Source organism: Onychomys torridus, chromosome 16, assembly GCF_903995425.1.
Source record: "Onychomys torridus chromosome 16, mOncTor1.1, whole genome shotgun sequence".
Classification (NCBI taxonomy): domain Eukaryota; kingdom Metazoa; phylum Chordata; class Mammalia; order Rodentia; family Cricetidae; genus Onychomys; species Onychomys torridus.
The window spans coordinates 40,338,225-40,364,251 of record NC_050458.1 but is presented as its reverse complement, the minus strand read 5'-3'; the positions used below and the strand labels follow the sequence as shown (position 1 = coordinate 40,364,251).

The 26,027-nt window shown below is 54.7% G+C and overlaps 4 protein-coding genes across 4 annotated transcripts; 2 read left to right on the top strand and 2 right to left on the bottom strand.

The window, feature by feature from the left end:
• The first annotated feature begins 4,520 nt into the window (after positions 1-4,520).
• Lypd2 (LY6/PLAUR domain containing 2) lies at positions 4,521-6,535 on the top strand. The gene is made up of 3 exons (XM_036207740.1): positions 4,521-4,598; positions 5,707-5,826; positions 6,257-6,535. The coding sequence occupies exons 1-3, from the start codon at positions 4,541-4,543 to the stop codon at positions 6,460-6,462; spliced, it is 384 nt and encodes a 127-aa protein (XP_036063633.1). The 5' UTR covers positions 4,521-4,540; the 3' UTR covers positions 6,463-6,535.
• Positions 6,536-12,129: 5,594 nt separating this feature from the next.
• On the top strand, positions 12,130-13,466 carry Slurp1 (secreted LY6/PLAUR domain containing 1). Its single transcript, XM_036207737.1, has 3 exons — positions 12,130-12,212; positions 12,559-12,678; positions 13,154-13,466. The coding sequence occupies exons 1-3, from the start codon at positions 12,155-12,157 to the stop codon at positions 13,306-13,308; spliced, it is 333 nt and encodes a 110-aa protein (XP_036063630.1). The 5' UTR covers positions 12,130-12,154; the 3' UTR covers positions 13,309-13,466.
• Positions 13,467-15,828: 2,362 nt separating this feature from the next.
• Them6 (thioesterase superfamily member 6) lies at positions 15,829-19,043 on the bottom strand. Its single transcript, XM_036208319.1, has 2 exons — positions 18,346-19,043; positions 15,829-16,737 (listed from the first exon to the last, which is right to left on the bottom strand). The coding sequence occupies exons 1-2, from the start codon at positions 18,856-18,858 to the stop codon at positions 16,624-16,626; spliced, it is 627 nt and encodes a 208-aa protein (XP_036064212.1). The 5' UTR covers positions 18,859-19,043; the 3' UTR covers positions 15,829-16,623.
• A 4,174-nt stretch (positions 19,044-23,217) lies between these two features.
• Psca (prostate stem cell antigen) lies at positions 23,218-25,482 on the bottom strand. The gene is made up of 3 exons (XM_036209055.1): positions 25,361-25,482; positions 24,118-24,225; positions 23,218-23,783 (listed from the first exon to the last, which is right to left on the bottom strand). Exons 1-3 carry the CDS (start codon positions 25,410-25,412, stop codon positions 23,572-23,574), a joined length of 372 nt encoding a protein of 123 aa, XP_036064948.1. The 5' UTR covers positions 25,413-25,482; the 3' UTR covers positions 23,218-23,571.
• Positions 25,483-26,027: the final 545 nt, after the last annotated feature.

Below are 26,027 nucleotides of genomic sequence, written 5' to 3'. Positions count from 1 at the left end.
GAGTCATAAAATGCGATAAAAGAATCTGTAAAATCATACACATGGAAGCTTCCTAGTACTTGGGAGCCTGGGACTGAAGGTTAAGGGCAGCCAAGGTCACGTAAGGAGACTTGCGGGAGGAGGCTGTTAGCAAACTTGAAAGGCAGAAGACCAAGAGGGAAATATTTGTCTCACATGCCAAGAAGCATGCCACCCTCCCCGTGTGGCCCCGGGGCCGTGCCACAGGAAATGCTCAGAGGACATGCACAGGGAAGCCAGGGAAAGGGGAGTGCTGAGGTGAGGGCAACAGGAGAGAGCCGCATCACCCTTATTATCGAGACCATGCCACAGGTACTATAGAGCACTCGATGAAAGATGCCATGGGTGAGGCCTGTGGGAGGGGCGGCCTCTGGTGCGGCTCCCTGGAGGAAAATTAGCAGACTCCGAAGCATCCCTGAAGTTTGTCGGATGCTGCTTCTGTAGACGCCTGCATGGACTCAATTCAGTGCACCTGTGCCCACTGCTGTGCGGCCATGGCCATGTGCAGTGACTGATCTGCAAAATCGGAGGCTTCAGGGCAGACTTTCAGGAGAGGGGCTGGATCGTAGGCTGAAGTGCAGTTTGGGAGTCTGAGACCAGATGTCTGAATATGGGGTGACTTTTAATGGTTTCTTCTGAGGACTCCACAGGTCCTTTGGGAAGGGCTTGAGTTAAACCACAAGTGCTGGCATGTTTACCTTCCTGGATGCCTCCTGGACAGGCTGCGCTGCGGACTAAGGACTAAGGTGGTTTCTGATTTCAGGAACAGTAAGCCTGTGGAGGGGTGGTTCTAGTTCCCCTGAGACCAGACATTGCCCTTCTGGAAAACATTCCTCTGAAGTCTGGCTGGTAGGTGAAAAGGGTAGGTAAGGAAAAGATGTCTACTGCCCCCCTTTCGGGATAAAACTGTGAATATCTAACACTCATAGGTCCAGAAGCTAGAGCACAGAGGCTCATACCTACCAGCATCCTTCTAGAAAGATTCTGGAGGAACAGGGCACAGTGGCCTCTTTCCAGAGCCACCCTGGGGCCTGTTGGGGAGCTCACTTTCTTTTCAGTGTGGGAATTTTAAGAGCCACTCATCTGGCTGGGCAGTGGTGATGCATACCTTTAATCCCAGCACTCAGGAGGCAGAGGCAGAAAGATCTCCAAGGTAAAGGCCAGCCTGGTCTACAGAGCGAGTTCCAGGACAGCCAGGGCCACACAGAGAAACCCTGTCTCTAAAAACAAAACAATGACAACAAAAAGGAGTCACTCGTCTGCTCTCCTGGATTCCCCTTTATGGAGGACAGAAGAGCTAGAGCCCTTTGGCCTTCCTGGAGTCAGCAGAGCCTGGTTGCAGGAGAAGGGCCCATGGCTAGCTAGGGAGGAAGACATGTGGGTATTTTTCCCTCGATGGAACATTCTGGGTTGAGGGTGAGCATGACCAGCATTACCTTGAGTGGCTGTGGGTGGGGTACAGGATTACAAATTGCCCCAGCATGTCCTGCTCTCCTGGTGAGGCCAGGACACCAGTCCCCAAAGCAGAGGTACTTACGGGGTATGTGGATGCTCTCTGGGAGATGGTATGAGAAGGTGAAGAAAGGAGCCACTACATTCAGTGAGGACAGGGAAGGCAGAGGCAAGGCTTTCCTGAACTTAGCAGAGCATCTGTCCAGACAGATCTCCCTCCATAGCTTATCCTGGGCTTCAAGTGGTAACCGGTGTTCCCTTTCCCAGACATCTGGAGCCAAGTCTCTGCTGTTGATCCCCATTACCTTGAGAGGCAGAGGCAGGCATCAGTGCAGAGTCCCTGCTCAAGGACTTTTTCCCATTCCTCACACCAGCACATTTCTTCAGTGCTGCTGCCAGAGGGAGGTGGTCCAGACAAGGTCTGGAAAGAGTCTCTACTGCAGAGTCCCAGTACAGCTGTGTGAAGCGGGCAGAAAGATGGAATCTGCCTGAATCACAGCTCCGGCCTGACCTCTCAATGTCAGTAGCCCCAGAAGAGAACCCACAATGTCCTAGCACAGTAGCAGTGTTGTGGAGGTCCTCCATGGTCACCCTTTGAGCCTGAAGCCCAGACATACATAAGGCCTGACCCCAGCCATACTCTGAAGTGATCCTGGTTATCTACTAACCCCTGATCCTACTCACCAGGCCTTATTCCTGGTTACAAGACCTGATCTTGTTCACACTTTGAGCCCTGACCATGGCCACACACTGAGCCCTGATCCCAACCCTGGTCAAACTGTGAGTTTTTACTCCAATCTTATTCTGATCCCTGACCCTGGCCACAGGCTCTAAACCCTGATCCCTTTATACGCTGAGTCTTGATCAGGTTACACTCTGAGCCTTGATCCTAGTCACGCATTAAGCTCTGATCCAAAGGTTCCTGGAATTGAGAAGTGAAGGGTGTGGGCCTCTCAGAACAGAGGCCTCCCAGACAGAGCCAGCCCAGACCCTGGCTGGGTTACATTCCTCCCTGCCCCATGATGGAAGCTTCCCAGCTTCAGCCTGGGTCTCCCAGTGCAGTGGGTGGAAACTCTAGGGGCAGAGCCGCTTAGGGGCCAGGTATATTCCAGGGGGTAAGGCAGAGGTGGGGCCCTTGGGCCTGAGGACAGGAAGGAGCTGAGCTGAGCTGGGTGTGGTGGAGGGACTGGGTTCCAATGAGTGTACAGTGGGCTTCCTTATCCAGTTAACTTCAGTACATCTGTGCCGGCTGCCGTGTGGTCATGGCTGTGCATGGTGAATGATTTGCAAAATCAGACAGGCTTGGGATGCTGCCTGGCTTGCTAGGTGACCTTGTCTCAGTCAATTAGCTTCTGAGAACCTAGTTGCTTTATCCGCACTAAAATTAATTAGTACTCTGTCCCTCCAGAACTGTCAAGAGGAAAAATACAGTTGGTAGGCTGAGTCTCTGACTCATTCTAGGCTAGGAAAGCCCTGGAAAACACAGTGGTTGGTCCAGTGCCTAGGCAAATGAGGATCTCCACTGCAGGGTGAAGCCAGACCCCAGCGGAGCTGCTTGGCAGGAAAACCCTGGGACCATAAAAGGACCATGGTAGAGACTCACAAAGATCACTTTAACTGGATGGGCAGAGGAGAGGCAAGAATGGACACCTCTTGCTGTGGGGCAGCAGGAGCAAAGCCAGGATAGAAGTGAGGTTTGGATGCCTCCACACAAAGCCTCCTGGGAGGCCCAGCAACAGTGTGGTCTTGACCACTAGCAAAGAATCTGGCAGCTGTGCCCCCACCCCTACACTTCTCAATTGAGATAGGGTACTCTAGGGAGATGCCTGTGGGGAATGAGGGAGCTGGTGATGCTAGGTCATGGGGATCCCTGCCACAGCCTCCTGTCTGGGGCAAGGATACCACACAGACAGACAGACAGACAGACAGACAGACAGACAGACAGAGAAGAGAGAGGAGAGGGAGAGAGGAGGGAGAGGAGAGGAGAGGAGAGAGAGAGAGAGAGAGAGAGAGAGAGAGAGAGAGAGAGAGAGAGAGAGAGAGAAAGAAACTTCCTTTCCTCCAACCCAGTGGTTCTCAACCTTCCTAATGCTCTGACCCTTTAACATAGTTCCTCATGTTGTGGTGAGCCCAACCATAAAATTACTTCTGTTGCTACTTCATAACTGTAATTTTGCTATTATTATGAATTGTAATGTAAATATTTTGGAGAAAGGGGTTGCTAGCCACAGGTTGAGAACCACTGCTCCAACCCCTTGACCTTCAGTGGAGGGAGGTGGAGGGAGGTGGAGGGAGGTGGATGGGCCTAGAGAAGTCCTGACCAAGACCAACCCATGGGCCATTTGAGATCAAGGTGTACAGACAAGCCCAGAGTGGATGGCCCCCCAAGAAACATGGGATAGTGGTCCCTAAAGCAACCCTGGGCCTTCCCCATCTCGCCCTTCCTTCTGAACCCTTCTTGTGGACCAAACAATATCTGTCTTTGTTCCTTAGGCCTTTGAGCAAACTCTGGACTGGTTGTCAGTGGCAATTCAGCACACCTCACCTTCCCACTGACTACTTCAGAGGAGCTGGCAGGGACAAGTTCACCTTGGAAGGATTCTGGCCCAGAGCTGACAGGTCATTGCTCTGCTCTGCAGACAGTAGCTGGCCACAAGGTAAAGGGTCTTTAAGAAACCTGGGAGTGGGCAGGAGAGCCCAACCCCCACCGTCCCATCCTGTGCAGCCTGGAGACTCCTGACCTGTCCCAGAGGGAGGAATCTGGAAGATTCCCTTGGCTAGGTGTTTGCAGGGGTGATGTGGAAGGGTCCCCGTGGGGGAGGAAAGCAGCCCCAGGACCAAGGAGGCAGCTTTGAGTGGTGGAGTTGGAAGAACAGTCTGAGGGGGGCTGGGTATGGTCAGGAAGGAGCCTGAGGAGTGCCCTGGAGAATGGGGTGTTGGTAAGGAGGTGGGGCAGGCTCTCCAGAAATCTGATCCCCCTTCTAATCTGCTTCGCCAACCGGTCAGACCACCACACCACTGTAGGCATTCCAGCATCCCCACCTGGCAGGCCAGAGGGAGCACTGAGACTATGCAGGGGACCTGGATGGTGCTGTTGGCACTGGTATTGGCCACCTGCGGAGAGCTTGGTGAGCATGGGGGAGTATGGGGGCGGCAGGTTCGTGCTTCCCAGGACTGTCCCCAGAGACAGTACCTCACAGGTAGGGGGAGGGGGAGCTTCAGAGAGGATGAAGGCAGAGCTGGGGCTGGCCAGATGCGCAGAAGGCAGTAACAAAGTCCTAGGTGCCCGCTGGGAGCAACAAGCTATTAGCCTGTTTTCTAGGGAAAGCCTTTGAGCTGGTGGGGGGGGGGGGGGAGAACTGTGACACTGGGGGAAATTGCCTGGGACTCTGGGTACAGTGGAGATGTAGAGGGGGAAAAGGCGGCCCAGAAACATCCAGAGATGGGGTGACCACTGGACTTGGGGTTTAAGAGAACACACAGTGCTGACACTCAACTAGTTAGGTTCTCCGTGGTGTGGACCTAAGCCAGATAGTTCCATACATTTCTAGAGATTTTGAGTTGGCCAGAGACAGAAGCCCTGCCAGGTCACTGGGGGAGAGGGTAGGTGACTTCCCTGTGACTCTGGATTCCTTGGACCACTTGGAGACAGTCAAGCATATCAGGGGGCGCTCCTGGGATTGGGGCTGGGATGCTGCTGAGATGAAGCACAGTACCTTTCAGCCAGGCTCTACACCTGCACCCCTGCCCTCAGGGAGGACACCTGTGCCAAGCTGGCACCTGTGAGCTCCTGGGTGCAGCTCCCACCCAGTGCTCCAAGGACCTGCTTGCCTGACCCGAGGACAGGCAGCACTTCAGCAGGAGGACAGTTGGTGATGAGGAAGTGGAAACGTACCCGCCTTAACAATGTCTGCTTGAAACTGGTGTGTGTGTGTGTGTGTGTGTGTGTGTGTGTGTGTGTGTGTGTGTGTGTGTGTGTGTTGATGGTCATTCCAAACCAGCTGTCCTCATCCCAGCCCCAGGCTGAGCCTGTTGTCCCAGGGACACATTCTGTAAGACCCTAGTTCGATGGTCGTGGTGTCATCCCTGAGCTTGGTCAGTGGGCAGCTAGCCCCTGGCTAGTGGTCTTGTCTTATACTAAGCCGCCATGACAGAGCTGGGCATTACCCGCAGACGGTTGCTGGGGTTTTGGAAGAGCAAGTCCTGTTCAGTGTCCGCTCATCATCTCTCTCCCAGCTATGGCCTTGCAGTGCTATACCTGTCAGGATCCTGTGAGTGTGTCCAACTGTGTCACCATCACCACCTGCCGAACCAATGAAACCATGTGCAAGACCACGCTCTATTCTCGGGAGATTGGTCAGTAGGTTCTGGGTGGGACAGAACTGGGGTCCGGTGTCATAGCCCCTCCAGACCAGTGATCTCGGCCAGCTGGGCTTCCTTCCACATAGCCTGTACCACCATCCCACCATTTCCACTAAAAGACTTTTTTTTGTCCCAGCCGTCAGGCCTCCCTTCCCTTCTCCCCTGGTGATGGGAAGCACTTGCAGTTTGTGGGAAGCCCCTGGGAAGGGCTGGCTCTCTTACAGTTTGGGTTTTACATTCTAGATTACATGCAAATCACCCTACAGACCAAAGCAAGATGCACCAATGCATAGGTGTTCTTTGTATGTCACAGTCACTCAGTGGTCCTGGTGGAATGTAGGCCAGTGGGGTAGGTGACCCCAGAGCGGGTGGCCCCTGGGTTTGAGGCATGACCCTTCTGGTTGACACTTTTTCCATCCTACAGTGTTCCCTTTCTTGGGGGACTCCACTGTGACCAAGTCCTGTTCCAGCAAGTGTGAGCCCTCAGACGTGGATGGCATTGGGCTAACCCGGCCAGTGTCCTGCTGCAATTCTGATCTATGCAACGTGGATGGGGCCCCCACCCTGGGCAGTCCTGGTGGCCTGGTCCTTGCCCTGGTCCTTATCTTTCTCTTGGAACTCCTGCTATAAAGCCATGACCACCTTGCTCTGGCCCCTTATCCCTGACAGCCCAGTTCCCTGACGCCTTGAAGAAGTACAATGGTCGCTTGCATCAGCCTCTTGAGTCTCCTTTCTGGGTACCGATCTGCCTTGTGGGCAGGGAGAGGGGTCTCCTTGCTACATCTCTGACTCCATCTCTATCCCTGTTATTCTCTCCTGTCTCATAAAGTTTAAAATCATAAGCAAGGACAGTCACCAAGCTGGGAACACTTATGCAGACCAGGTGATTGCTGCCTTCTAGGGCCTGTGTGGCGCTTGATAGGTGGGCAGAGGCTGGGGTAGAGAAGCTCACCGCCAAGATGCCTCCTCTCCTGCTGGAACCCACCTCTCCCCTCCCTGACATGCAGATGGCTCTGTTGCCCCTCACTAGCATTGCCTCACTTACCTTCCCTGCTCTGGGCCTCTAGAGGAATCAGCCCCTCATTCAGCTGATGGCATCTTCAGCTAGGCTGAGATGGAGTGGCATTATCTTGCTTCCATCATTACCCCAATCATTGACCCTGGATCCAGGGCTCTCCCTCTTGGTCATAACCTCTGGTTCCAGGCTAGGGTCCCATGACCAAGTGCCATTGAGGACACCCCATACATGGAGAAGAGGATACTGAAGATCTGGGAGACTCCCTGTCCCTGGGACCCAAGGGTCCCCATCCTCATCTCCTGTGGAGCTTTTCACTTCTGGGCCATCTCCTGGGGTCAAGGCTCCAACAGTCTAGTGAGAACCTCCACAAGTCTTGGGGTAAAACCAATCCCAAGCATTATGGTTCTCTATCTGGAGATATCTGAAGGGAGAACAGGGTGGGGGTAGACTTCTAGAATGTGGATAACGAAAACCTACAATTCTTTTGCTAGCTTGGACACCCACATCTGGGTGTGTGATTCTGAGTTTTAACTTTGTCAACAGGGAGCATGGTCCTGTCATCACATCACACTTTGTCACTTCACATTTCTTGTCTAACATGAGCCTTTACAAATGTACAAGCACTCCACAGACCACCACAGAGACTGAGGACAAGGCTCATCTGTGATGAGAGATCTGGGATGTCTATGACCAGAGAGCAGGGCTAAGCTTATGACCAGAGAGCAGGGCTCAGTCTATGACCAGAGATTAAGTCCCAGTTTATAGCCAGGGATCAGGAAGCTGTCTAAAACTAACATCATTTTTGTCTGTGACCAGAATCAGGACCCAGTGTATTGCCCCAGAGGGGTTTCAGTTTGTGGGTTTTTCCCCCAGGTATCAGTTATGTGGAACCCAGAACATTCTTTGACCTCAGCCTCATTGGCTGTGAGCCTCTCTTCCAGAGACTTGTCCCTGGCTTTGGACTAGCTAAACTGGAGTTAGTCAGCTGATCCCCTCTCTAGTTCACTGGTCAGAAGTGAGGTGCTTCAGCAGGCCCCCATCCTGACCAAGGGTCTGACCAATGTGGCAATTCAGGAAATTTATCAGCTAGCAGAAGGCAGATATGGCAGAGTCTGGCCTGATGGCTTCTGACTTTAGCTGGAAGAAGATTCAGCTCCAGGCAGAGAAGGGAAAAGTGATGTGGGCATTCAGTGGCCCACTCCAACCCGGGGTGGTTGATAGGGTAAGTTCTAACCCTTTCCTGGGGCCTGGCAGCTCCAGCGCACACACATACACACAACACCATCCCTCTGGCATTGAAATCAAAAGTAAATAGACCACCTCTCTGCATCCAGACCTTGCTCTTGCCCTGAAAAGATTTAAGTTACCAAGCGACATGATTGGAGGCAGACTTCTTTCAGGGAGCAGGGGCAGGGCTGAAAGGAGGTGAGCCCTTCAATCCCGGGGCTTCCAGGCCTGTGACAACTGAGCTCTGCAAAGGGCTACAAGAAAGGCCATTTGTACCTTGGGGAGAGGCCAGTCCGAGGTCTAGGATGGGCTAGAGACAGCACTATCCCCTAACTTCAACTGCCCATAAACCCCACCACTCATCCACCCACCCTCTTATCCCTCTACCACCCCATCCATTCATTCATCCATTCTCCCATTCATCTGTTCTATTATTCATTGATTTCCACCCATCTTATATCTTCTCACTTGCCTATCATCCCATCTATCTATCTATCTATCCTTTATTTCATCCATTCTTTCATCATCTTGTCTATCCACCTATCCATACATTTAATCACAACACATCCTTCCATCCATCTCTCCTATCACCTATCCATCATCCTCTAATCTATACACCCACCCAATTCTCCATCCTTTTAACTATCCATCATTTCATCTCTCCATCCATTTCTTGAGACAGGGTTTCATGCAGACCAGAATGGTTTCAAACTCACTTTGTAGCTGAAGATGACCTTGAACTCTTGACTCTCCTGCCTCCACTTTCCAAGTACCACCGTGTGTGGTGGCAACCCATCCTTTAATCTATTTATCTACTTGCCCATCCCATCCATCTTACCTATAACGTGTCCACCATCCTCCCCATCCATTTACCCATCCATCCTCTATCTTTTCAACCATCCATTTATTTAACCATCCACCCACCATTCCATCTATCTACCTACCATTTTCTTCATCTTCCACTCATCCATCTATCCTCTCATATCATCCATCTATTCTATTACCCATCTATCCAGTCACCCCCTGTCCATCCCTCCTCCCCTCCTCCAGTAAATGCTCTCAACAGTCAGCATGACCAGGTCTGGGTTGGGAGTAGGAAGGGACTCGGAACAATGGAAAAAATGTTCCTCCACATGCAACGCCAATATTCCAGCAGGAGGCAGGAAGGGCGAGCATCAAGTACCAAGGGTGGAACATTCTGTCCCGAAGGCAGTGGAAACCCAGGGGAAGTTTCTCAGAAGAGTAGTAAGTGGAGTGATTTGCATCTTAGCCAGCGCCTTTCAGTGGAAGGTAGGAGGATATGGCCAAGGAGGAGGAGCCAGACTCCCAGAGGCAGACAGGGTGATCTGGCATATGGCTAGGGCTGGACAGTAGCCAGCTGGATGGGAGGGAACAGGAAGAGGTCATGGTTCCAGCTTGCATAAAAGGTGGGGATTGCCTCAGGTGCCTGGACAGACCAGGAGAGGAACCTAGGGGTCCTTGTCAGGGTAGGTGCAAGAGAGATAATTTGGGGGGATCTTATTAGAGCCCCTGTTTGTTTCTGCAGGCAGTCTTGCTTGGCCTGGGCAGGTCATTCCCTCGTTTCAGCATTCTAGCAACCCCAAGGGCTAGGACTGTCATCACTCCAATTTAAAGATTAGACTGGCTCAGAGAGGAGGAATGACTGGCCCACGGCCACACCACAGCATCTGCAGCACTCGGGTCCATGGAGAAGTTCTGTCCCAGGCTCCGAAGGGCAGACTAGCCCTCCAAGTCACACACTATCTTGTCCTGGGCTCAAACCCGGTCTCCAGGTTCTAGACTTGGGACCAATGGCGAGGGTGTGGACTTGCACAAAGAAGCTGCCAAACAAGGGCATAAATTTTGCCCTGCCCAGCAGTGTCAATCCAGACACAATGCTGCCTTCCCAATCTTACTGATGGGGGGGGGGGGCACTAGAGGAGTGGCATCGTCCCCCACAGGAATGCTGTATGCTCTCACCTGGCTGCTGCTCCACCCAGCACCTCCCCTGCCATCACTGACCGGTGAGGTCATCCCTCCTTTCCAAAGCCAGGACAAGCAGGCCCTTCAGGTGGCCTTGGGTCAACCTCAAGTCAGCAGGTCCTGTCTGCAGTACACAAGCCTGCACTGCACATCAACACTCTCTCCCCAGCCCTGGGCTCCAAGGTCTCCTGCACTGTGGTTCAGAGGGCCTTACAGGACCATAAAGACCCACTTTTGCTGAGCATCGTACAGTAGATGCTCATCTGCCCAGTTTACAGACAGAAGAAGGGGAGGCCAGAGTGGGTGCCTGGTGAGCAGGCCTGGGTCACCCAGCAGGCCAGATCTAGGCTCAGTCTCCCAGGCTTCAGAAGCAGACATTCCCTGGCTCCTCTCCCAACCTCTAGGTGTGGTCTGTAGACAGAGGCCCAGGGATGAGTGACCCCACCATTTAACTTGTAGGAACTGCAGTCCCTCCCTTGGTAAGCCACACCTTCTCTTTACTTTCATGTCAACCTTGTACAATGGCCTCACCCTACAGAGCCAGGTCTGCCCTAGCAACCCATAAACAGGAAACCAAGGTCTGGAAGGACAAGGGGGCCATCCCAAGGCCACACATAGAAAGACCCGAAAGGCCAAAAGAAAAACTCATGCCTGGCCTAGAGCTCCTTCTTGGTTCCCATCCCATCAAAAGGTCAGGCTCTAACTCTGTTCTGACAGCCTGTAACAGATGGCCCAGTCACCAACCCCTGACAGAGACACACATGTGGGCTGCCACCCTACTATGCAGTCATCCATCTATCATCACTTATTTTTAGCCAAGTATTATCCATCCATCTATCCATCCATCCATCCATCCATCCATCCATCCATCCATCCATCCACCCACCCATCCATCCATCCATCCACCCACCCATCCATCCATCCACCCACCTATCCATCCATCCATCCACCCACCCACCCACTTATCCATCCATCCACCCTCCCATCCATCCTCCCATCCATCCATCCATCCATCCATCCATCCATCCATCATCCACCCATCCATGAAGTTAATCATTCATTGTGCATCTATCCATCTACTTGTCCATCCATCATTCATCCTCCACCCATCCATCCCAACATCCATCCATCCATCCATCCATCCATCCATCCACCTGTCTTTTCACCCTTTTTCCCTTCCTTCATCTGCCTCCCTTCCCACACACATCCACCTACATGGCCACACATTAGAACCCTGGAGAACAGAGAAAAAGAAAAGAGCGCTCAACTGGGGTGGGCCGCAGAGGATGAAGGCCCAGATGGTCCTTAAGACATGGGAAAACAGCCAGTGTGCCCATCATGTGAAAGGCCCAGCACAGGAAAAGTCACAGGAACTCAGGAGAGACTGTCAGGCCAGGGGGACAGGGGGTAGGTGGAGTCCTGTTGCCAGAACTAAAGCCAAGAAGCTCAAGCTTGGTCTAAAAGCCACTCATTAATAGTCAGGGGTCTGGCGGTGGTGGTCAGTCTAATGCCCCATATCCATCTCCACCCTCCTAGCACCTACACCTCACCAGCCACTGCCCCCTCTCCATGCTGGCTCAGCCTCTACTTCGTGGGTACACAGTAGATCAGTCTTGGGCACTGCCTAGGCAGAGGGGGATACAGTTCCCGTGAGGCTCCCTGTATCAGGCAGCTCTAAGGCAGGCTTGCATCTAAGCCTCAGGGGTCCTCACAACTGGGGCTATGTGGCCTATTGGCTTCACTCAGACATAGTTGAGGCAAGAGGTTCATCAGAGGGCTAGTTGAGCCAAGTTCTAAAAGGCTTCCTCATTTGGAGTTGTCCTGGGACAGTAGGGCAAGGTGCTTAGTACTGGAGGTGTGCCAGAAGATGTAGGACCAGGGCTCCCAGACAGAGGCTCCCGAGAAGTCCACAGAGAAGCCCCACCCCAGGGTGGTAAATGATGATGGCTCCCATCCACCACCCACATCCCCAGCCCTGTGCCACCCTACTGAGTCACACTGGTTCTGACAACACCCAGGAGCCGAAGCCGGAGGCTGGGTATAAATCCTCAAATATGAGACCGGCCAGGGCTCCCAGCTCCCGAGTACTGAAGAATGGCCTTTCGCTGGGCCATGTGGCTGCTGCTCTTGGCAGCCTGGAGCATGGGCTATGGTGAGTGGCTGGGAGTGAGACTAGCAGGGGGACTCTGCTGCGGGCCTCAGTTTACCCCGTCTCCTAATAAGAGAGAGGTGCTGGGAGGCTTTATGACTAAGGAATCCTCTGGACCCCTGGTGAGCCTCCCGGGTCTTAGATCTCAGCTTTGCCCTGGGACAGGAGTCATGGTCATAGCCTGTTCTCCAGGGAGGGAGACAGATTTGGATGGTGGACAAGGTGTCTGTCAGTCAGCCATCTGGGTCTTGAAGAATCTCAGGAGGTCACTTTCACTCACATCTACCTGACTCTGATACGGCCCCTGGAGCTGGGTGATGAGACTGTGCCTACCCCCAACCCTTGACAGGTGACGCCTTCAGGTGCTACACCTGTGAGCAGCCCACAGCCATCAACTCATGCAAGAATATTGCTCAGTGCAAGCTAGAAGACACAGCCTGTAAGACCATACTGGAGACAGTGGAAGCCGGTAAGGCTGGGCTCAGTCAAGGGCTGCGAGGGGGGGGGGGGGGCGTGGTCCACCTGGGGTCAGGTTTCTCCCATGCTTCTTTTCATCTACCATTATTCTGCTCAGCCTAGGAGCCAGAGGGGCAGGAATGATGTGTGCATGTGTGTGTGTGTGTGTGTGTGTGTGCGCGCATGTAGAGGCATGGCCCCCTAAGCACCCTCACTAAGATAGCAGCCTGGGAGTATGGAGAGTGGAGCTAGGTAGAAGTTAACTGTTGGCTTAAACCCTGGCTCTGTCAGGGTTTGCTACTGTGACTTGGGCTAAAGCCCCCACTCAAGACCTCAGAGTGCACATGCTCCACAGAGGCTGCTGTTAATATGAATAGACGTGCCACAGCTGGGGTTTGGGCGGATCTAGGAGGAGACTGGAGAAGGGTTTGCAGAGCGAGACGGGGGGCCATAGCGACTTCGGGCTCTGACCTCTGCCCATCTTGCAGAGTTTCCCTTCAACCACAGTCCTATGGTGACCCGCTCCTGCTCCAGCTCCTGCCTGGCCACTGACCCTGATGGCATCGGGGTTGCCCATCCTGTCTTCTGCTGCTTCCGTGACCTTTGCAACTCAGGCTTTCCAGGCTTGGCGACCGGCCTCTAGTCACACAGGGAGCCTCCGTCCTCTTCCATCTACTCTCCCGGAGGGGCCTGGTGCCTCCTGCAGTCATCTCTGCCTGCACGGCTCTGTGAGCAGAGCTCGCTGGGCCTCAGGCCACTCACTCTGTCCCCCCAAAATTGTGGAAAATAAAGTAAGCCAAGAGTTATTGGGCTTCTGTTCTTGCTGGGCACTGGGAACCCAAAGATAGCCTGCAGGGAAGACAGGCTGTATTCTGGCATGTTCCAGGCTGACCCTCATTCTCATGCAAGGCTTTCCCTGACTCATTCTCATGCAAGGGTTTTGTTGTTGTTTTCCTATGTCTCAGAGGGAGAAACATAAACTTAGAGGGAGAAAGGCCTCCGGGGTCACTCTTTCTGCACACTAGCCCTCAGTCCAGGGCAGGTTCCTCAGCCCAGGAAACCCTCCCCTAATAATCTCCCCCTGCACCCTGGACATCATCCTTCCAGAAAGGAAGCTTGAAGTTGAGATTTGCTTCCAGGAATTTGTGGTCTGTCCAAATCTGCCAGGAACAATACAGGGGTGTCCATCTCCACAAATCTGTCGTCGTCACCAGCACCAGCACCACCACCAGCACCAGCACCAGCACCACCACCACCACCTCACTCTTAGAATGGCCTGCCCGCTCCTTCAGACAGCTGGGAAATTAAAGGAGACTGCAGCCCATGTTTACTTATCTCCAGACCCAACGCCATGCTGGACCTAGAGCACTTCCAGGGGCAGTGGCCAGGACTGCTCCTGAGGGCACAGGGTGGAGGGGACAGTGCACACTTATGGGCTGACTCCCCAGCCAGGAGCCCACGTTCCTTAGGACCTAAGAGCCATTACCTTGTGGCTGCTGCTTTTCCTCACCAGTGTAGCCTCTGGCTGCCCCTTCCACAGTGTTCTGCCATCTGTGAGGCATGTGGCTGCTACGGAGCCTGAATGACCCCAGGTACTAATACTGCATCCCAGACCACTTCCTGGACTCTCCCAGCTGGGGGGCGGGAGGGAGGGCATGGCCCTGGAGTCCCATCACCAACCAGGACTGCTGGGTTGGGCACTGTGAAGAAGGTAGCAGGCTATCCAACAGAATGCAAAGGCAGGGGAGAATTACTAGGACCCAAAAGGTGTGTGAAACACCTCTTCCCCCTAACATTCTGCGCTGCCAACATGGCCCCTTAAGTCACCAGCTAAAACCATTTCTAGGGCCAACTCCATAGATGAAGTTCCCCCAGTGGGGCAATTCCCCTGCACTGTAGCTTAATTTCAGAGAGCCTCACAGAGCTTTGGGTTCCAAGGCAAGAGGCCAGGGCGCTCAGTTCACTATGGAGACTGGGCAGATGTCACCTCCTAGTGGAGCAGCTGGGGTACTACTGCCTCAGCCCTCTTCAGAGAGGCAGGAGGAGGTGGGAATGGGAGAAACCAGCCAAACCTAATCCTTGTCTCGCCTCCATGGAGAGGCAGGAGAGCTGTGGCTTAGCACCTGAGGGACCAGCTCACTGAGCCACAAGCTCGGCTCAGCTACCGGGTCCCCAGTGACAACAGAGAACTGCAAAAGCCCTTGCCTCATGGTTGACCTTGAAGCTACCCACCTATGAACACATCCGGATGCACGACTTCCATCTAGGTCATTAAGCAGGGAACTCCACCTCCAAGCAATGAGCCCCTCTAGGCTTGAAGGCAGAGACATAGAAGCCCCGTTGGTCCCACTGCTTCCTATCTGGAGTCCCAGTGGGACTGTCTGGCAGCACTCAAGATACCTGCTATGATCCAGCCACACATCCTCCCAAGGACCCCCACCTCTAGATTGCCCTTGGCCCTTTACTCTCTGCCCATCTCCTGCCCTCTGCTCCACTAAGCCCTGAAAGGGCAAAAACCCCTCTCCAAAGCTCCTGAAATTAAGACAGTGAGTAGTCACCCACATGCCTACAGATTCAGGGCGGGAGGTGGGGAGGCAGAGGTGTGGGACAGGTCTTCCCAGCTGCACACCACTGGCTGACTGCACAACCTCTCCACCCCTCCCCTATCATTGAGTACATATTTAAAATTAACCCACTCCTTAGGCCCTCTGGACTGTGCTGGGTAGAGCACAGACACACACACACACACACCCAATAAAACATCTGCTCTAAGTCCTGAGGATCCTACTCGCCCTGCTCACAAAGAGCATGAGGAGCCCAGCACTGCCTGCGCCTTACTTTCTTCCCGACTTCCTGGGGCCTTTCTGGGACTCGAAGGAAGGAAACAGAAAAGCTGGGCTGGGTACATGTGACCAGGACTGCAAAGTTCTCAGGCTAGGGGTAGACAAGGAGGGGATAAAGGTAGGAAGGCCAGCTGGGGCTCTAGCCTGCTCACTCTTGGCCTCAATCCCATGACTCATCAGGCTTTGCCCTACATTCAGAGGCTCCCACAAGCTTGGGCACCCTACACCATCCACGTTCCTCCAGAAGACATATCCAGGGAGTGGGTAGGTCTGTGCAGGGGTGGTAGGGCTGCAGAAACGAGAACCTCCCTCTGCATACATGCCTTTTAAACTCTTTAATCTTGTGCTTTCTTTAAATAAAACAGATTGCAGCTTCCCCTTGATAGCACTAAGGCAAGCATAGGAGCATGGGGGTGGGGGTGGGGGGTTGCAAGTGAGGGTCAGGGCATCACTGAAGCTCTTGGCTCTGGCTACAGGTATGGTTCCCAGAGAGGTAGCAAGGAAGCAGTGCCTAGTTTCAAGCAGCTGTCCCCCCCTCCCCGCCCCTGAGCTGACAGGGCAGGTGCTCAGCATGGTCATGGGACCCCCGCACACACCAGGGCTCCTGGCCTTGGTGACCTGGCTAGACAGGGTACATTCTCTTAGTGGTGGGCATCACCAGAATCTTGGCCAGGGACCAACTTCCATTTGCCCTTCTGTGTTCCAAGGGGCCCTTGGGCTGGTCCTGGCCCGATCTTCCCTGCTATAAGGTGACCCTCCAGAGGGCCCGCTGTCCCTGAGTAAGCTGCAGACCCAGCCACACCCAGGACTACTGTGGCCTGCCTGGCCATAAGCAGCCCTGACTTTGGGGCTCTGTGCTGGCCCTTCCGCTGCAGGATCCTGCTCACCTGGGCACACTAGAACAGTCATGCTATAGGGACCCAGGAGGCAGAGCTGGGCCAGGACAATGTCCGCCCCAACAGCTGCCCAAGATGAGGTAAGCACAGAGGAGTATCAAGCGGGTAAAAGGAGCCAGGCGTGTCCAAGGCCACTCCGGCTAGGAGTGCAGCCCAGGTGGCCCATTCTGTGGAATGGACTGGCTGATGGGCAGGGTAGGGAGAGCGCAGACGTGGCAGTCACTGGTCCTTTCTGGTGTTGCTGAGCCCACTCTCAGCGCGGAGCAGCTGGCTGCTGGTGTCATTGTAGGCGATCCAGTGCTTTAAGTCTTCTGGCAGCTCAGGGGCCTCCACCTGCAGGGGAACAGGAAGCTAAGGCTTCAGAGAGCCACCACAAAGGGACAACCAAGCCAGGCTGCTGCCCTCTTGCCTCTGGACCTCTGCTGATAATCATGTTCCAGCCTGTGACCTTGCAGGAACCATGCCCCATCACGACACCTGCCCAGCACCTCCCCAATTCCCTTTTATCCTATTTTCTCCTTCCTAGCTCTTCCCATCCCATCTACACTGGCTAGGCCCCATCAGCAGAGCCATGCTTCAGGCCTGTCTCCAGAACCAGGCAAAAGCCTGTGAGGTTGGCTGGTTGACAAGCCACCAGCTGCCTGCGGAAAATCAGGATGAGGGGCAGGGAATGGGAAGGCGCTCCTCCAGGAGTGCCAGACAAGGCTGCTTCCCATGAGTCCTTGCAGATGGGTTCTGAGGACCGAGGGGTGAGGGGAGAGGCTGAGCAGAGACTCTTATGGCTCATGATAAGTGCCACACAGAGGTGGGAAATGCTGGCCCATAGCCTGGGTCCTTTCTGGGTACCTGCTACCAATCTATAGTCGGGGTTATTCCTTCCTAGCACATAGCCCCAGGCTAGCCCAGACTCAGCCTGTCTTGAACCACATCTGCCTCTCCCTGGGACCCAATTCAACCCAAGACATAGTCCAGTAACCAGGGAAAGTCCCAGCCAATCCCAGGCCTCTAGCTGAGCTGGGTTGCCTGGGTGCATGGGTTCCACCTCCTCCACACTGTCATTGCTTTCTGTGACTGTACCTCCAGTCCCCTCACATGCACTGTACCAACCAATACCAAGAGCCCCTAGGAGTTCATGACTCAACAAAGGCAAATCGCCAGGGAGCAATGTCTTCCACCAATCGCTGTGCAGACCAGGCGAATTGGCCACCATCTCTCCGAGTCTGTGTTTCCCTACAGATATAGCTCCTAAGCATGGATGTAAGGTCACTCCTAGGCTCTTGAGGAGGCACCTGTCTAAGGCCAGAGAGGGTGCAACAGGGTGGGGCATGCCCTGGCACCTTTCAGGAGCCTGCCCTAGCAACCATCACTACCCTGGCTGTCTCCAGGGTCACAGTTGCCATACTAAAGGAGCTGGCTCTGCCACCACACTTGGAGGAGTGGGCCCTGGGGAAGGGCCTTGGGTCCCAACAGGTATAGGGCTCTCCTCCCTCTAACCTTGGAAAGACACGAGGCTTGTGGTCTCCTGGGGTCAATCCAACCTCAGGCTTCTCAGCTGCGAGTTGTGCAAAAGAGGGTTTCAGGCCCCCTGGAATTCCCAGCAACTGCTTCTAACTGACCATACTTTTATCTCATGCTCAAAAAGAGGCACCTGTCGAAGACCAGAGAGGGTGACTCAGCACGCTAGACCACACAGAACTAGGACTCAACTCCTAGGACAGAGACGTGCTCTGAGCATCTCAGTTCTAGAGGAAGAGGGAGGGAGCAGGTTCAAAAGTGGCTAAGCCTAACTGTAAAGTCTTAATTCATAGATAGTGGGGACCCAGAGGAAAAGTGCCAAAGTGTTCCGATACAAGACCAGTCCCAGAACTTAAAAAGAGGTTTTCCTCGCGGGAGGGGGCTGGGTGTTGCACAGGGCAGGGGCATCGGGGTGGGGCTGCTCACCCTGCGCTTGCACAAGTGCTGTACTACGCGATCCGGCGAGGTGCCCAGCACGTGCTGCCGGGAGCGCAGTAAGGCGCACAAGAAGCCGTCGCGAAGGCTGACAAAGCGCGCCTCCAGGTAGAAGGCGCGGTCATCCCAGCCTAGCAAGCGGGTGCGCACCTCGAACGGCTCAAACAGGCGCAGCGAGCGGCGATAGCGCGCGCACGAGGCGGCCAGCACCGTGTGCGCGCCCAGGTCGCGCAGCGCCCCAAGCACACCGCAGCGGGTCAGGTGCGCGGCGCGCGCCACATCGGCCTCGCGCAGGTAGCGCGCGTTATTCATGTGCAGCAGCAGATCCAGATCCGACGGCAGCACCCGGCCCGCGTACCGCTGCTCGGCCAGCAAGTCGCGGACGCGCGGCTGCAGCAGGCGTGCGCGCAGAACAGCACACGGCACACGCACCAGGTACCAGCCGTCCAGCAGCGCAAAGAAGGCGAGCGCCAGGGCTAAGGACGCTACCAGTAGCCCCAGCATCTTGGCAGCGGGCGCCGGGTGCCCAGGAACCCGGTGCTCAGGTGCCTGCCGCGGGCCTGCCCGGGAGCCTGGGAACTCCGGGAACCGCTCGGAGCGCACCACCTCTTTCAGCAGTCCAAGGGGGAGGCACTCCGGAGTCAGCAGCGCTGCCGGTTGGAGTCGCGCGCACGGCTCCCGGTCCTACCCCCCCGCGCGCGCCCTTGGTGGTGTGTCCCACGTCCGCCGCTTTCGCTTTTCCCGGGGCGGGGCGCGACGGGACGCGCGGAGCAGTACAGCGCCACCTGGCCGTCTGCGCTCGGCGCTGCAGGTGCAGGAGTGACAGCGAAGCCTGCTCCCTTCCGCGTTCCAGTCACTCAGATGAGCATAGCCAAAGATTTCCAGAACTTCCTCGGAGCAGCTGAGGAACTTTGCAAGGAAAGCGGACAATGCATCGCTAAAGGTGCTGCTTCTGCGAGGCTGCTCGTGACCTACAAGCCTGTCCAGGCACCCTGCTTTCGCAAGGCCCCTGGGGCGTTCGCTGTGGGTTAGAGAGAATTAGATCTTGTCTTCCGGTTGCATTTCAGTCCCAGTCTGCAGACACTTGTCCCCCAATAATCACCCCCTGTCCGCCAAAAGTCTTGATCACCCGCCTTGCACAGCTTTGGTGCAGTGGGAAGGGGCTTGGACCTGCCTTGGCTCAGTGTGCTGACTCCCCATGGGAGACCTTGATTTGGGGGATGCGGGGTGGCTGGGGAGAGAGGGCTGGGGAGTGGGAGGAGGGGGGATCTATGGGTGGTATGTGAAGTGAGTAGAACATTTCTTAATAAAGAAAAAATTTAAAAATCATGATCACCCTAAATGCACCCCAGTAATCCCCACTCTTTACCACTTTTAATGCAAATAACATCCAAGGTGGAGGAGAAATGGGCGTGGGGAGGAGTGCAATGAATGTAAATGACTTATCAACTAGGCTGAAGGTGCTGGCCATGGTTTGTGGAATGTCAGTTCCTTTCCTTCAGAGTAGAGGAAGGTTTTGAGGTCGGGTTGGCTCTCCTGGATAGCCTCCAGGACTTTGATAATCCTACGTGCAGATGACTACAGGGAGCCCACAGATGGGTGGATTAATGGCGCTCCAGAGCCCCTGGGTACCATTACTCCAACTGTCCCATATTGGGCTGGGTGGGTCTGCTGTGGTCTGTCCAGAGCAGAGTTCTTTTCTTTTCGGCTTTGCTTCGGAATCCAGGAGCTATGGCACAGTGGGTGCCTGAGGTCTTCTTGGATACTTCAAGAGGTGAGGGACTCACTGCCAACAGGGTAGATCCAAACGACCGGAAGAAGAACCTTTCCCACACATTGCTTCCACCTGAAACACTTACCTTCTCCGGCTGCACTCTGGCTGGGAGAGGTGCAGCCTCTGAGGAGGAAGAGACTAAGGAATGCTCTCTGAGTCCATTCATTGCTCAGAGAATGAGCCTTCTGTTAATTACTCTGTCCACCCTGTCTCGTGCCTCCAGGAAAGAGACCCGCCACAGGTAGCCAGGCCTTTGAGACAGTGAAGGATGTGAATGAGCACCCATCTCCCCGGCCTCCTCTCCTCTGCTCCTGTCAATTTGCTTCCTTTTCAGCCTCTCTGCTGGCTGCTCTCCACACGCTATTCACTCTGCTTCCATTTTTCTCTCTCCTACCCTAACCTAGACCACATTGCCAGGGTCCTCTCAAAGGGATCTGAGCACAGCTCACTGTAGTTTCTTGTATAAGTCATGCATGTCTGTCTCACAGAACTCTGACTGGAGAATGGCCTGGTCGCCCTAACAGCCCTTGGTGTCTACAGGATTGCTCAATACACCTCTCTCTGCCAGCACTAGCGAATAAGAGTCCTGGGTACAGAAGCTTCGCTCAGGGACTTTGGACTCTTCGAGGGCTCCTGTGTTTGCCCGAGAGCCCGGTGTCACCTCCAGAGGCAGGTTGGCAATCCCTTTTGGCCACCGGGGGAAACACAAGGCTTGGGGCGGCAGCGCAAGCCCCAGCAGGATGACTAGCCCTAGACCTCGCCCCGCCCAAATCTGGTCCCGCCCCTTCCTGCCCTGACTCCGCCCTGCTAGGTGAGCGAAGCTACGCTGGTGGCAACTATGAGGGAGTTAGAGGTCCATGCCAAGTCACAGGTTCGGTCTTGGCACCCAGGGGCCCTCCTCGGGGCACCTTCTGCCTTCTTCCCTCGCCCTATCTCTAATAATTCATTGCAAAGAAGTCTCCAGGGTAGGGTGTAAAGGCCCTATTATCTCTCTGCCCCTGTGCACCTTTGACCTGCAGGCACCAACCACAGGGAGAAAGAGACTCAGCTAAGGGGCAGCTGAAGTATAGTCCCTGGTGGGCTATTCTGCACAAGCCAGCTCTGACATCCTCTTCCCTGTGTTCTCCCAGCTCTGTGTTAAGAGTACAAATTCTTCCACATTTCTCTTATTTATCTAAGCATCTTATTTATCATGCTGTGGGGGTGGTTTTGGGGTGTCCAGGAGTGCCAAGGAGAACCCAGCCAAGCCTAGGTAACTGCTGGATGTGGTGTGCCATGAACAGCCCTCAGGACCAAGCAGATACCCCGTAACTGCTGAGCAGATGAAGCCGGGCAGGGTCCTGCAAACTGTGTCTTGTCCTCTGCTATCTCCAGGAAAGACAGCAAGCCTCAACCGGAAGGCTCCCAAGACAGTGCTGCCAGGAGTACCACCCTGAGCACCACCCCCACCCTCCCCACCCCCATCCCCCACCCCCATGGCTGCTGTTGGCCTCAGGTCCTGCACCATGTTCATAGTAGATGTGATCTTCAGTGTTCTCCTGAAAACACAGGGTCTCCTAGAGCCTGGACTCAACCTTGGATGCTCATCTTATCCTAGGCTTCAGAGGGATGCCTCCTACTTGAGGTACACAAAGGCTGAGGGCCTCAGATTTGAAGAGAGTCCTGCAGTCTCTGGCCAGGCTCACCCTCAGCCTGTCCCACTGGTCTCTGAGCTCCCGCTACCACCACTGAACTGTGGGACTCAGGTTCTGACACCTGGCTCAGTACACAACTGGGCGCTTTGTCGATCCTCTGGGTCCCCTGTGTGGGCACCCAAAGCCCACAGCCTGTGCTGTTACTCACTATTCAGGAATTTAAAACTTTATGAAATGCCTGTGATCTCTGAGAGAGGGGTAAGAGGCCCCAGTGATAGGTTACACATGGAAAAAGCCCTGCAGGGCACTGGGCTTGAGGGAGGTGCAGAGAAACACTTCCTTAACTTTCTCATGCTACTGTAGTGAGTATTTGTCAGGCCCTTTCTCTCTCTCTCTCACTCCTGGGTGGTAAAGATAGGGCCAGGCAGCATGCTCCTCGGGTCTTAAGCTAGTCAAGAGGCCATGCCCTAGGAGCTGGTAACCCAAAGTCATAGGTGGAACAAATACCTACTATATGCTATCTCAATATTGACATAGGGGTGTGTGGGGGGGAACATCAGCTGTAGAAATGGGGTCCCTATGTAGATCCCCAGGCAGGATCCAGGTTATTCCCAGGTGTGAGATGGACTTCCTTCAAAACTTTCCCTAGGAATGCGAAGGGTGGGCATGTCCTCCTGTAGATGGCCTCTCCCAAACTTCTAATAGCATGGACACAGACTCAGCAGAAGGAACTCAGGAGTGTGTGCTGGACACATTCCTGCATGGGGTGGGGTGGGGGCAGCTGGCTGCCTTCTCAGAGAAGCTTGTGTTTGTATTTCCTGTGTGCCTGCAGTATGCAACGAACTTTTTTGTTTGTTTGTTTGTTTGTTTGTTTGTTTTGAGACAAAGTCTTGCTATGTAGCTCTGGCTGGCCCGGAACTGCTATGTAGACCAAGCTGGCCTCAAAAGCACAGAGAGTTGCCTCCTTCTGAGCTTCAAGCTCTGGGATTAAAGGTGAGTAGTGCCACTGTGCCCAGCTAGAATAAAGTTTTGTGTAGTAGATTCCCTGAGGGTAGAGGAAGCTGCAGGATGCTCTCCTTTCCAGGAGCTCCTCCTATCCATGGAAACTCAGGGCTTCCTTACACTGGGAAGGTCATAGAGGAGCACACAGGGCTCTGAGAAGCTTGGCAATGTGCCCGAGTCTGTACAGCAAGGGCTGAGTGTCCTGAGATACGCAGTCCTACCTCCTGCCAGGTGCCACGTATGTGTCCTACCAAGACCAGGCTTCTAACCCCTAAAGTCAATGGCATGCCCACGACCCTTGATAGGCATTGCCCAGGTGGAGGCCAGGCTCATCACGGGCTGCTTAAGGATAGAAGCTCTCTCCAACTTACCCATCAGGTATTTATTACAGGCCTACTGTGTTCTGGAGCTCTAGCAAACATGGGGCAGGTCCACCTCCACCCCCACCCCCACCCCTAACAGCGGGTCTCATCTCCTAGGACTCCTAGTATCTCACACCCACCTCCCAGCTTCATTGCTGCCCAGTCCATCTCATCTCAGCCTTCACCAGACCCTTTCCAAGTGCCGCTGTGCAGACTGGCTCAGCTCCTGGAGAGCAGGGTGGCAAGGGAGTCCTGCAGCAGAAGCTGGTAGGGTACAGTGCGGATGGAGGCGAGGGGGGGCGGGGCAAAGCACCAGCTGTAGAAATAGAAGCAGCGAGAGGAGGGTGCACCAGGAGAGGCAGGATGAAGGCCAGCCCTTGTGTGGATGCTAGGAGTGTGGGGGCAGGGCGGGGGCATCCCTGCACAGTAGAGGCTGTAGTCGAGCCTATAGATGGCTGGAACCCCACAGCAACAGGCTGCAGAGCACAGTGAGCAGCCCCAGGGTGCTGGCTGGCTTCAGGGTGTGGGCCCCACTGACATTGCACAGGTCGGTGGAGCAGCACGTGATGTTCTTCTTGCCCACGTAGTAGTTCTCCGAGTCATCCTCACAGTTTGAGCTGCAGCCCTTACTGATAACTGTCACAAGTCCAATGGCCCCTGGGAAGACAGGGTGACACTTGCATGGAAGCCGGGCCTTGCTAGTCACCTCCCTGCCCCTGCCTCAGGGCCCCTTCCTGAGCATGCTAAAGCTCCGAAAGAATGGGCATGGGGAGGAGGGGGAGGGTAGGAAGGTGGAGTGGAGGGGTGGGATGGCCGAGCAGGAATGTGCAGATATATGGATAGGTGGGCAGATGGACAGGAGAAGAACCGTGGCGAAGCCCCAAGTCGAGAGTCTTTGCTGCTTAGCTGGAGAGGGGAAAGGTGCGGAAAAGGCAGGATAGCAGAGTGGCTGGGCAGCAGAGCAACGGGCGGCGGGCAGCGGGGGACTCACGAATGCGTGATGTCCAACAGCTGGTCTGGCTCTGGGTGCAGTTCTGCACATTGAGGCAGTCTCTGTTGTTCACTTGCCCTGTGCAGGAATAGCACTGCAAGGCGGCACCTGTGGGTGGAGCAGGAGGCTTGAGGCTCAGAGGCTGGCCCCCTGCACTTCACGAGAGCCTTACCAGACACTCTCATCCCCACCCAGAGTGGAGAGACACATCTCAGTCCCCTCCAGACTGCTGAAGCAGAAGTCCAAAAACCTCTGACACCCTTCAGAGAGGGCTCCGTGCCAGCCTACCTCACTTCGGTCACCCAAAGCCCACAGTCTGTGTGTGCTGTTACTCACTGTTTCGGGAATGTAAAGCTTTATTAAATGCCTGTGATCCCTGAGAGAGGGTTCGAGGCCCCAGGGACTGATCACACCTGGAAAAAGCCCCCGCTGGGCACTAGGCTGGAGGGAGGTGCAAAGAGACACTCCCTAACTTCCTCATGCTGCTGGGCACTGAGGTCATCTGTCTTTGTTCCCTAAACCCAGCTTGCCTCCCAGCCCCTCCTAGACCTCCACAATGCTGTGTGGCAATGGTGGGGCCCCTGGGTCCATCCTGCTCTGTGTCTGGGGCAAGTGGCCCCAGATGCCGGGACGTGTTGGTTGTCTTCTCTCTTCAAAAAAAAAATGATAAAACTGGGGTTCAGGTCACACGTGTAGGAACAGATGCTGAACCCCTGACTTCAGTGGCTACAAACTTCGTGCTGTGTAGGTCTCCAGTGCCTTACAGACAGTCCCCCCCCCCCTTCCCCCAGTCTGGATGAGCCTTTGAGAGTACAGTGACCTTTTTGGAGTCACTTGATGGGAGGGTCCAGCACACTAGATCATCACAGACTGGCCACCCAGTGGACTCTCACACTGGAGGCAAAAGGGGCCAGGGATGGGCCCTTGAGTCCCCTCTCAAGACATCCTGAGTACCCTTTCCTGCTTCATTCCTCCCTCCTTGCCCCTGTGACACCTCTCAGCTTGAGACATTTGGCCCCTGGGCCTCCCCGACGGACACCCAGTAGCCCTGAACTTCTGTCCCTCAGTGACCTTCTGTTCCTCCTAGCCTGCCTCGCACAGGACGATAGTGAGAGGCCTCCCTGGAAAGCTGCTCAGGCTCCTTACTCTTCTCCCTCCTGTTCCCTCCTCTTAGTCCATCAGCCCCTTAAACATTGTCCCTTCACTCTTCCCTAGCCCTGCCCCATGGCTGTCTGAAGCTTACCTGGCTGCAGGGCCAAGTAGGTAGCCAACAGGAGGAAGAGGATCGCCTTCATGGTCGCAATGGGCAGCTGGGAGTGTGCCTCCAAAGGCTTTATACAGCATCAGCTGGTGGAGGAGGGTCTGTTACCCACAGTCAACAGGGACAGGTTCCCCGGAGGCAGTGAAAGCCCGGGACTGGACCATTCCAATCCGATCTCTCACACCACGCCTCCCACTGCCTGTGTCCTCCTTTCTGGTGCTGGAGGGCACAGCCTATCCAGGGTGTGGCCACTGCCTCTGCTAAAAGCCCTTTCTCAGCCACCCACAAAACAAGGGCTGGAAGCCCTAAGGCACCCACACTGTGCCTGCCCTTCTCAGGGGAGTGGGGCAGTTCTGAAACATGACTTTCTTGAGGTCCTCTACTCCCCAAGTCATTTGGCCAAGGACAAAGGTGCATCTGTGGGACCCCAGTGTTCGGCATCAAAGCTGTTTTGCCTTCCCGGGGCCCATGAAACCCTGAAAAAACAGGCCTGGATTGAAGGCCACATACATAGGGGCAGTTGACTCCTACAAATAACAAGGACTGGCTGCTAGAAGGTGTCACTGAGGGGCTCTTCTGGGGTTGCCTTCCTTGGATAGGGACCCAAGAGCCACTGAGGAGTTTGGACTGCCATAAGACCATATCCTAG